Raw genomic sequence first — 11,189 nt, 5'->3', positions numbered from 1 at the left:
AGAAAACTGCATCCACACAGCAAAAAGCATTTCTAACATTATGTAATATCTACCTTAATACTTGCGAGAAGCCAATATTCCAATCTATGTTTATAACATTATGAATATACTGTGGTGTTGGCTTTTGGCGTGTTCCAGAATTGTTATGAATGGATTGTGGGGTTGGTTTTTTCCTTAATGTAAGAAAAGCTTTGCCTGGGTTCTGCAATGTAACGCTGGAGAATGTTTAATTTTACAAAGAGAGAACCTCGTTTTTCCCAGCGGCTGGGGCGGCATCAGCGCTGATCCCTCCGCGGGCAGGACCGCATCACAAATAGTCCCTCGGGCGGATCACTGCGCGGCCAGGACCGCATCGCCGCGGCTCCCTGCGGCCGATCCCTCTGTTCTGAACGGGATTGTGATGTTGGCTTTTTGCACCTTCCATCATTGTTAGGAATGGATTGCGATGTTGGTTTTTTCATGGTCCTTAATGTGAGAAAAGCTTTGCCTGGGTTCTGTAGTGTAATGCTGTAGAATGTCTGTAGTTTGGGTGCTCAGTTTGGGAAGGATGGGGAGGGGGTCTTCACCGCCCGCTTGTGGCGGCCTCGCTTTGTGCGTCCCGGCGGGGTCAGGAGGGTTTGCAGTCAAACACCCGGAGGGCAAGAGAGGAGACAAAGCAACAAGAAAGGAAAGAAAAGGCTCCCTGAGGTACCGCGGTAATTAAACACGTAAAATAAACACGTAAAATCTTGTGCACCAAGACTCCGAGAAAGGTGAGTATTTTTTCTTTCCTCTTTTTGGGGGGATAAGGGGGATGAAAGCGTGTGCATGAGACGCGGGCTGGTTACCCCAGAGCTGCGAAGCGAGTGTGGAGCCTCTGGGGCTGCGGCTCTGCTCTGCCGCGAGGGAAGCAGTCAGCAAAGAGCTTCTCTGGGCACCCTGTGCCAGGGCCTCCCCCCTCACAGGGAGGAGTTTGGGTTAGAATATTTGGGTTTGGGTTAGAATATAAATCCATGTCCAGGATGGGTTTGTTAATTTTTTTTTTTCCAAAGAAAAAATGCCTTCAGAGTTGTGGAATTTTATTCTTCCAGGCATTTGTGTTATAGAATGTGCTGAACTATTTGTATGGATGAAGTGAATGCAATTACCCCAGATTAAATGATTTGGTGCCAGTTAAGAGCCTGGTGCTATAATATTTAATTGAGATCTCTTTAGATTGGTGATTTGTTCACAAACAAAACATAATGCCACATGTATATGAATTAGAAATAGAAATAGAGAGAGGTGTAAGCCATGACTGAAGTAATACTGGGGCTAAGCTTCCCTTCCTTAATCCCTGATATCATCCACCTTCCCCTTTGAAAGGATTTCTAATTGAGGGTAGTATTTAATTATACAAACAAATACAGAAAGTTTAAGGGAAATTATTACATAAAGGAAAAAGGGAGAACTTTCCCTTTTTTTCTGTGTAAGACACTGGAGAGTTTCCCTGCAGACAGCTGCAACCTACATTGACATTTTGGGTTCCTTTTTTTCCCTAATCCTGGCTGCCCTTGATTCCAGAGGAAAACAATGGGAGGGGAGGGAGTGCTGGGCGTATTTAAAGCACAATCATGGGAAATGCTCCCATCAGCACAGAGCCCCTTTCCTTCCCCTGGCAAATCCTCTGGCTGTGCACCAGGCCTCTGGATGCACGAGGCTCTTCCCTAAGGGAATTGCTAACAATATGGAAAACTCCTGGATTGCAGTGGCAGTGCTGGGAGGGCACAAGGAGAGCTCATGCAAGGCCCCAGATGCACTCTCTTGGTGCATTCAGAAGGTGCTGCTGGGGGAGTTACACTGCTTTTAACAGCTCAAAAGGTCAGAGATTTCTTTTTAATGAATTCCTTTTCCCAGCCTTCTTAAATCTAATGCTCAACTTTGCATATTTGTAGTGATTGCAGGGTTTGAGAGGCAGCAGGGTAAATTTGATTTAGGTACAAATTCCCATTTCTTAACAAGACAATTAAAAGGGCGGTGTGATGTTAATATTTCACTTGGTTGGAAGAGGAAATGCCTGGCAGTCCCAGGGGAAGAGTCACAGGCACCTGTGCTGAACTCACACAGATTTTTGGCAGGAATGATCTAATTGCTCATCATGGGTGGAATAGAAAACATTTCTTACCCAAATGAAGAGAAGGCTGGCTCAGGAGGTGACATCACTGCAATCAAGGAAGGTTGAAATGAGCTGGAGAAGGTAACAGGAACAGGTTGTGTGTTAAAAGAAATGTGAGGTGGTAGAAGATCAAGACCAAAAATCAATCCAAGTGAATTTTTCATCCTGTTATTTCTGCAGGGTTTCCATCTGTTTCCATCTTTCCATTTGCTGGGTTTGCTTTCCAAAGCAAGGGAGGGACAGGAGTTCAGGAGAGTCTAGTTCAGGTCAGTCTTGCTGATACTTGAAGCAATTCTGGTTTCCCTGGTCAATCTGTTTAATGAAGGATGTGGGGACATTTAATTGTGGCCATCCAATAGCTGAAGGGAGCCTGCAAGAGAGCTAGACAAGGACCTGGAGTGACAGGACAAGGGGAAATGACTTTAGACTAAAGGAGGAGAGATTTAGATGGGATCTAGGGAAGGAATTGTTTTCTGTGAGGGTGGGGAGGGGCTGGGATGGAATTCCCGCGCGTCGGGGCCTGCCCGTGGATCCCTGGCAGTGCCCAAGGCCAGGCTGTACATTGGGGCTTGGAGCAGCCTGGGACGGTGGGAGGTGTCCCTGCCCAGGGCAGGGGTGGCACTGGGTGGGCTTTGAGGTCCCTTCCATCCCAAACCCTGCCATGATCCTAACCCAAAGACAGCCTGTCTATGGAGCCAGCAGTGTCTGGGGGCTAAAGCACCTTTACAGCTGCTGATCAGAACAGGAATTTCAGACATCAGCTCCTTGACTTTATCCCAGTTTTTTCTTGCTCATCCCTTAGCTGAGAGGTGGTGGGAACAGTCAGCAGGAGCATCCCCAAGCCCTGGGAGTGGGACGCTTTGGGAGTGGGACTTTTGATAACTTTTATTGGCTTTGTGGCTTATCCTGAGACAACAGAACCAGCAATAAATTGTCACTTCAGGGCCAGCATTCGGTGCCAGCTCAGAGAAGCCCAGGAGGCTGTGGCAGGTATTAGTAGTGAGCACCCAGCACAAACCCTGGAGCAGGATCCCAGGGTAACAATGCTTGCCAAATCTGTTTGCAGAGTGCACAAAGCAACAAGGAAAACATTGCAACAGCACCAAGATTTTCTCACAGATCCAACACAGCGTGCTGCCTCAGCAAAGCTGTTTATTGGTGCTTTGCTTCCAGCCCCAGCCTGGGACTGAGCCAGGCACTGCATCCATCGGGATCGGGATGCTGTGGCTGTAGGATAAACCCCCAGCCAAGGCCCCAGGGAGCCAGTTATGCCATTTGGAATCCATTTCTTTTTCCTTGATTTCCTTAAAGATGTGTGTGGGGAGCAGTGATTGATCCAGCCACTCTTCCCAGTCCCGTGGGATGTGTGTTTCTTTTCCATTTCCTGGGAGCACTCGGTGTTTGGGGCTTGCTGGGCTGGGAGGAGCTGCTGGACTCCATCCACAGCCACTATCAGGCATTATCTCCTGATAACTCCCTGAAAATCCCAGCCCTTTGGTTTTGTAGGAAAGGCACTTTTCCTGTGGGGCACGCAGGGTGTGAGGCTGGCTGTGGGAAATATTCCCAGGGAGGAAGGAAGGGCTGGCAGTGTGCTGACAGCAGCACTGCTCTTTCAGGTGCCGGTAGAAGAAGCTTATAAAAAGCTTCGTTCTTGCTTGGTGAGCAGAAAGTGCAGGAGAATGGGCTGGGAATGAGTGGAGTAGAAGCTGAAATGATGTTGGGACAGCTCGGGCTGGAGGCAGGGATGCTCCCTCAGCAGGGAAGGAAAAGGCAGCCTTAAAACTTCAACATGTGAATTTTAGACAAGAAAATGATACAAAGCTGATGAATTCTGATCAGCTTGCAGCGTGGCTTTGGAAAAGTGACTTTGGAAGACTGACTTTGGAAAAGAAGCCTTTGGACTCCTGAGGGTGCAGAGGTGGAACCCTGACTATGCGAGCTGTGATTTGACTTTTCTGGGGGTGCCATCCCTCCTCCCCAGCACCAGCAGAGCAGGGTTTGGATGTGCCTCATCCCACCCCTTATCTCCAGTGCAGCTGCTGGCTCGAATTGCCCAGAACAATCAGGTCTTAAGAAGTTATAAAAGCCCTCATCAGTTGTTTCTCCTCTTCTGGTGGGGATGTAAACATTGAGAAGCCAAGCAAAACAGCCCAGTGGTTGCCAGTGCTTGGCCAGAGCCCGAGAGGCGTATTCCCAAAGAACTGAGGAGGCAGCTCTCCAGCAGGCTCCATGGAGATTGGATACAGGGCATGCAGCTGGAGATTTGGAGCCAAGGCCTGCCCCAAAGCACTCATTGCTGGAGTGGAACACAAGAAGTGGGATTTCACACAGTTTGCCAACAAACTAAAACAAGGAAGCGAGCGCTCCAGATCCAGGATGGATCTTGGAACTTGGCACGGCTCTCCAAAGCAGGATTTTTATCTGTTCCCTTTGCTGAGTTCAGTTTTCTCTTCCCATTTTCCATTCCCTATCGCTTTCCAGAGCCATGCACTTGGCACTTGTTGTTAGATGTCAGATATTTGAGCCTGGAGTTGTATTTTCTAGGGATGCTTTGTGGTTGTGGATCTCGAATTTCCAGAACAAAACCCCGCATTTGCTTTCCAGATAAGAGAAAAAAACCCCAAACTTCATTTCTTTTTCTCTTCAGTTTCTTCTAATCTGACTTCATCTGCTGGTTCCCATGCAGGGCAGTGGTGGAGTCCCCAGCCCTGTTTAAAAATCCTGTGGATGTGGCACTTGAGGACGTGGTTTAGTGGTGGGTTAACAGCTGAACTGATCCTTTGGAGGCCTTTTCCAAATGTAGGGATTCTGGGATGACTCTAAAAGGACAAAGAACTTGTAGCTCGGAAGGGTTTCAGCTCCTCTGAGTGTAGCCAAAGCAGATTGCACAGGAGATGTCCATGGCCAGGTCAATATGGTGGGAATTCCTCCCCATCCAAGGAGATCATGGTTTATGTGTCCAATTACAGTCATTGCAATATTGGTATCTTTGAGAATGTTGTTCCCAATGGAAGCAGGGAGAGGAAAAATCCCATGTGGCCTTCCCATGTCTCTGGGATCCATTCCTCATGCTGGTGGTAAGAGGTGGATGGCATTTAGGATTTGCCTCAATGGAAGAGGTAAATATAGAAATAAACCAAGTTGTGAGGGAAAGCTTCTCCAAGCACAGCATAATTTCCACTCAAACCATCTCAGAACTTTGCTTTACTCTTTTCCTTATGCTCAAACCAGGTTTTTTTCAAAGAATTCTCTTCTTTTCCTCCTTTTCAAGGAATGAAGTGGAGCCCAGGAACAGCTCTGACTCAGGTGGTGAATGCCCAGCACCATTTTCCCTGCCTTGTGGGAAGAAGGTGAGTCCTGGAGGTCCCCTAAGAAATGACATTTTCCAAGCCAACAAAGCTGCAATGACCTTTCCTTGAAACTCTGGGCTGGGAATAATTCCCTTCCTGTTTCCTCAGTGGGGATGAGCTGGCTGTGGTGCCAGGAAGGTGCCATTTCAGCTTCTCACCTGCAGGACTTGTGTTTATTCACTTGTCATTTATGGGGAACAACATGAACCCACTTGTTTCCTTCTCTCAGGCCATGAATAATATCAATGAAATTGTTTGCACTTGGAAACCACAAGGTGGGGAGCTCAGGGATGTAAAAATGCAAAGAATTGTCATCTGGGAGTGAAAGTGTGAAATCAAGTGTTGAGCAAGATGCTTCTAAAGGAAACAATATCTTTTCAGGATTAGATCACTGGTGATTTTTTTCTTTGCTGTGCAGAATAATTGGTCATTCATTCTTTGAAGGAAGTAAAAAAGAAAATTGCACTTCATCTTCCTCTCCAGCCCCTTCCTTTAACAAATAGTTAAGACAGTCATGTCTTGTCCTCTAATTTGAATTATCACTTTGTGAAATGGTTTTTTCCTCCCCTCTCCAGCTTGTTTCCAATTTTTTGCCTATAAGGAAATGATTCTGCTCCCCCTTTCCCACCCTTTTCTCTTTTCCTCTAAATTGGAGCTTTCTGTAATTTTTCCCCATGGTATCACTTTTTTGGGTTATGAAGCAAAGCCTCCTACTCTGAGATAAGGCTGGATATGTGGAGATGACTCAGGATTATTGGAATAAGAGTGATTTTTTAATTTTTTGGTTTCATTTTGAAAGGTCTCAACCCAATGAGAATATTTAACATAACCATGTCAACTACAGCAATAGAATTGAATTGAATTTCCTCAGATCCAAGGCCTAGGAGAGCTGGTGAGAAGGAATTCCACAGGGGGAGGAATGAATTTGAAAGTGAGGGATCAGGTGTATGAGCAAAGGAATTAAAGTTCAGGGAACAACGGGAGCACTGAATCAAGTGATTTGCTTGGAAAGTTCTCCAGGCTGCAGCAGAGAGAAGGAAAGAAATCCACCCCAGTGGCCCCAGGTGTTGGAAAGTCTCCAGCAAAGTTCAGTCACTGGAGGGCAGAGGAAATGGCCGAGGAGGAACTGCTGGATGTGCAGAGATCCTCAGGCTTGGGCAGGGGAAAAGCAGGAGTCTGGCAGGAGATGTGCCTTTGGAATAAAGTAACTGAGGGAGACAACCCAGAGCTGAGAGGGGACAGCAGGAGGCTGCAAAGAGGAGCTTCTGCTGGATCCTTGGAATGTCCGGCAGCCTGGGTGCTGGGAGCAGCCCTGCATTTGGGAACAGGATGATTTCTGTGTGGGGAATGTGCACAGGGATGCCAAGGGGATGGTGCAGCCCTGCCACGGGGTCAGTGGGAAGCAGCTCCCCTCTCCCATCCATTTCTGTGGTTCCATCCACTCCCATTCCCAGAGAATGAGGAGCCCTGGTGACAAAGAGCTCTCCCTTGGCCTTCAGCCAGAGGAGGGAAGCAGAGCCCTTGTCCAGGGTGGGAACTTCCTTCATTCCCAGGGCACTGAGGCTGGCTGGCACCAACCTTCAGCATCTGATTCAGAACCAAAGCTTCCTCCTGAAATTCCAGGGCTTAGCTATGAAATCCTTCATGTCCATCCTGCTGGGAGAAACAGGACAGTTTTAAGAAGTTTAAAAGTTATGAGAATGCATCTTTTCAAAGATGAACTCTCCAGTAAATGCTTTGCTTCAGTGCCTCTCAGGCAGCTGTAGTTGTTCAGTATTTCCACCAAATTACCTGGAGATTTTTAAAACTGTTAACATCCACCAGGAATTTGTGTATTCTGAGGAAAACAGGCACAAAGGGAAAGTTGTGCATGGAGCCAAGTTCAAGTGTTACCTGGTAATTCAACCATAGTCCCAAAAGCCCAAAGCTCTGAATTCCCAGAATCACGGAATCCCAGACTGGTTTGGGGTGGGAAGGGATCCTAAAATCACCTCCTTCCACCCCCTGCCATGGGCAGGGACACCTTCCACTGGGCCAGGCTGCTCCAAGCTCCGTCCAGCCTGGCCTGGAACACCAAAAACTCCTCCTGCAAGCCCTGGTGTGGCTGAGAAGCTGCACATCATGAATGATGCTCCTACCCTCCTCTCCCTGGGGGTGTTTTTCACTCCAGTAGCTGGCCTGGCTGTGGGAGAAGGAGCCTGGTGCCAGGTGCCCTCGGGAAGAGCTGTGTGATTTCAGGAAGGAGGCAGAACAGCGTTGAGCAGCGTAGGACAAGGAGCCATGAACCCACCCGCTCGGTGCTGCTGTGACCCGGCAGAGGGCAGGAGCTGTTTGCTTTGGCACAGAGTCCCCTCCAAGCACAGGAGCTTCCTCAGGCCAGGATCTTTGCTCTCAGGGAGATTTATGGGGCAGAAAGGCTCCCTCAGCCGTTCCCCAGCACTTCGCAGAAATCAGACTTGTCTTGAGCTGGTGCATAAAAGCCCAATAATGCTTGAGTGAGGCAGAGAGGTTTGTAATAACCCATTCCTCAGCAGGTGGAGTGATTAAACACTGTTTGCACGCCTGTGTGTGACAGACCCTTCATCCTTTGGGGGGAAAAGCACGAGATTTTGCCTTGAGAAAATGGATCATGGGGTAATGATGGTGGAGTCAATTTAATCACGTGAAATGCAGCTCCTGCTTCGTTGCAGTTTGGAAGCATCTTCCCAAAGACAGCAGTAACTCAGAGGAGCTGAGCCTGGAAGCTCATCCTTGTTTCCCAGGAGTATTTACTGCCCTGAGTGCTCCTTGCACTTGATTGATCCAGGCAGTGCAAGGAGGGGAGGCCACAGGCACAAGGATTTTATGGCCCCTATAAAGTCCTGTACACAGGTTTTCCTCCATTTGCTGCTGTTAAAAGGAGCATTTAGGATCATATGGCACTTTAAGTGCTCTGATTTATGGGGAGGCAGCAATTGCATCTGTAACAAACATTCTAAAGCCTGAGTTTAAGAGCAATCCACTGTATTTATTTGGGACATAAACACTCACCTGCAATGCACGTGGGAATCAGCCCGGGCTTAGCTCCCAGAAACATCACAGCCACGAGCTTCAGGCACAGCAAGGTCAAAGCCAAGGTGAAGGTGGATGTGACTGGGGAGAAGGGCAAATATTGGGAAACAGCAAATGGAAAAGAGCCTTTTTCTCCTGGTAAATATTCTGGATGCATGGCTGTCGTTTCTTACTCTCCTACGAAGGGCCTGATGTTACACAGGACAAGATAAATACAGCCCCAGGCTTGTTTAATAGGAAATATTTAAGCACACAGCCAAGAAAAGAACATGAAAAACCCACTGAGAGCTCTGAAAAGGAATATAATAAAACTGCATGTGTTTCAGGTTCATGAAAACTGCCTCGTGCATGAGTGAAAGTACAGGAACCCTTTGTGGCTCTGGCACCTGCTCAGCTCTGCTCCACATGAGGGATCATTGCCAGTACTGAACTGATGATGCTCAGTGGATGATTAGGAGCAGCAAAGGTAATAATTTTTAACTGATTTAAGTAGCTTTCTAGCCAGTTTAAATAGTTTAACCCTTCCACCTTTACATGTTTTTGTATGACAGTAATAGTGTGGGAGCGTGGCATGGATGAAATAGAAATTATTAGGAATGAACGACTCAGAGGGACAGTTACACTTCTCCATTTATTTCTGAAAAAGAAGGAAGTCGCTCAGAGTAAGCAAATTCAGAGGAATCTCTGGTTTCCCAAGGGAAGTCAGAAGAGAGGACAGGGAAAACCACGCCATAACGAAACCATGAGCTTGACGTCTTCAGGGCAGCACAACTCACTTGGGTAATGACTGAAAGAAAAAAGACAAATTCAGGGTTCTTGAGTTTAAATAATGAGAGAGATCTGAACAACATTCACCCTTTGAGGTCACATGGTTTTGTGCCTCTGTTTGCACAGGAAAAGGGAGGAGGTTCTTGGCTCTTTTCACATTTGTTACACATTGACACAGGAGTGACACAGTGAATGTCTCCCAGTCAGGAGGCCTTGCCCTCTAATGCTACAGGGATTTAATAAACTGAAATGGGACAAGAACATCATAAACCAGTGCTCAAAATCCTCCTGGTAGCACCGCCGAGACTCAGGATGCCATTCTGGGCCGAGGATTTCTTTTTCCAGGAATCCTCTGCCACTGCACTTGGCACAGCCAATCCCCCAGGGCTGCTGGAAGCTCTCCGAAGTATTTCTGCAGAGTCAATTTTTCAGAATTTTTGCAGAGTGAATTTTTGGGTCTTCAGTGTACAAAACTCTGGGACAAAAGTTTGCAGGGTGAAATCCTGATCCAGAGAATGTGGCATTTTTGGGCAATTGATTAAATGAAGTCAACCTAACAAGAGTTTTGGTAAGGAAATCCCTAAAGCCTCTGCCAGCTGTTCACTTCCATGCTTTCCCTTGGAATACACAGCTGAATCCAGGCCAAAATATTCTCATCCTACATCAGAAGTGGCACTTTATTGTGTTTAATATGTTTATTCACTATGTGGCTTTGCCTTTGTGAGAGTCAGGGAGATAAAATTTGCTTTTCTGGATCTTCCTTGAAATAAAGGCTAAAATGGATCCCCAGTTCGAGGAGAAAGCTTCTGTGGGATCCTTTTGCCAAAGTGCTGGCATCTTGTCACTGCCCATCTGAGTTACTCATTAGCTCGGTTTGAAATCCATGTGAGAATAGTTTAAAGAATAAAATCAAGGAATTGGTGTTAAAATGTCACCAGACACAGATTTCTTTCCAAAGTTCTCTCTTTTATCTGTGGATATAAATTGTCTCCCTGGAATTAGGAAGCTCGAGGTGCTCTGCAAGGTCAATTACCTTTGAGCTCCCTCAAGTGGCAATGAAACCTTGGGGTTTGTCACTGGAGCCCTCGAGTTTTTTACAAAACCCCTCGAGTTTGTCACTGAAATCCTTGAGTTGGTCACAGAAACTCTCAAATTTGTTGCACAACTGCTTTTCCAGCAAAGCCCTGTAATTTAAGACCATGTTTTTCACAGCTGCTCTGGTAAACCGAGACGCTCGGATTTCAAGGAATCGCAGCCAGTTTAGAGCAGTTGAAAAGGATTCATTTAATAACACAGTTCTGTTTAGACAGGTCTCTGAAAAGACACGAATCAAGTGAAATGAAGCATTTCACGTCCAAGAGCAGCTGGCAGCTGATTCACAACGTGATACCTGCATATTTTGAGAAGTTATTTTGACTTTCTTCTATGGTTCCTTAGCAAATTCATGACAGAGTAGCTGGACGGTGAAATGTCTTGGCTCAGCACATCAGGTAAAACACAGCCCTTTCCTTTCTACACTGTGAAAACAGAAATAAATCCTTTGAACTAAATCACAAGTGCCTCATTAAGAGCGTATTTTATTGAAAAAGAGCATATTTTTAATGAAAAAGCAATTGCTGATGTGCACACAGGATTTGGGTCATTTTGGTGCAAGAAGATGAAATTTGGTGGAAGGTTGGAGCTTCTTAAAGTAAAAAAAACCACCTTTTTCAAGGGTTGGTCTAATAAAGGAAGAACTTTTTGGAGCAAGAAAAAAAGACTTTGGAGAAGAGAAGCCTTCCAGTGTCTGAAGGGAGTTCCAGGGAAGCTGGAGAAGGGCTGCTCATCAGGAGCTGGAATGCCAGGACCCAGGGAACGGCTTCCCAGTGCCAGAGGGCAGGGCTGGA

General features: G+C 46.7%; 1 protein-coding gene across 3 annotated transcripts in view; it reads left to right on the top strand.

Annotated features, from left to right (window-relative positions):
- Nucleotides 1–616: 616 nt before the first annotated feature.
- Nucleotides 617–11,189, top strand: part of MFSD1 (major facilitator superfamily domain containing 1) — a 21,603-nt gene continuing 11,030 nt past the window's right edge. The window contains exons 1-5 of one of the 3 annotated variants that reach the window (XM_017734363.1): nucleotides 2,126–2,215; nucleotides 2,315–2,400; nucleotides 5,406–5,484; nucleotides 8,862–9,001; nucleotides 10,614–10,793. In XM_017734363.1, coding sequence (XP_017589852.1) covers nucleotides 10,772–10,793 — 22 coding nt within the window. In that variant the 5' untranslated portion in view covers nucleotides 2,126–2,215; nucleotides 2,315–2,400; nucleotides 5,406–5,484; nucleotides 8,862–9,001; nucleotides 10,614–10,771. Of the gene's footprint in view, nucleotides 753–2,125; nucleotides 2,216–2,314; nucleotides 2,401–5,405; nucleotides 5,485–8,861; nucleotides 9,002–10,609; nucleotides 10,794–11,189 lie in introns of those variants that run through there. The other 2 variants (XM_017734361.1, XM_017734362.1) reach the window with 2 other exon arrangements.

This window comes from Corvus brachyrhynchos, unplaced genomic scaffold (assembly GCF_000691975.1).
Source record: "Corvus brachyrhynchos isolate BGI_N302 unplaced genomic scaffold, ASM69197v1 scaffold544, whole genome shotgun sequence".
Lineage (NCBI taxonomy): Eukaryota > Metazoa > Chordata > Aves > Passeriformes > Corvidae > Corvus > Corvus brachyrhynchos.
This window is presented reverse-complemented; position numbering and strand designations above follow the sequence as displayed.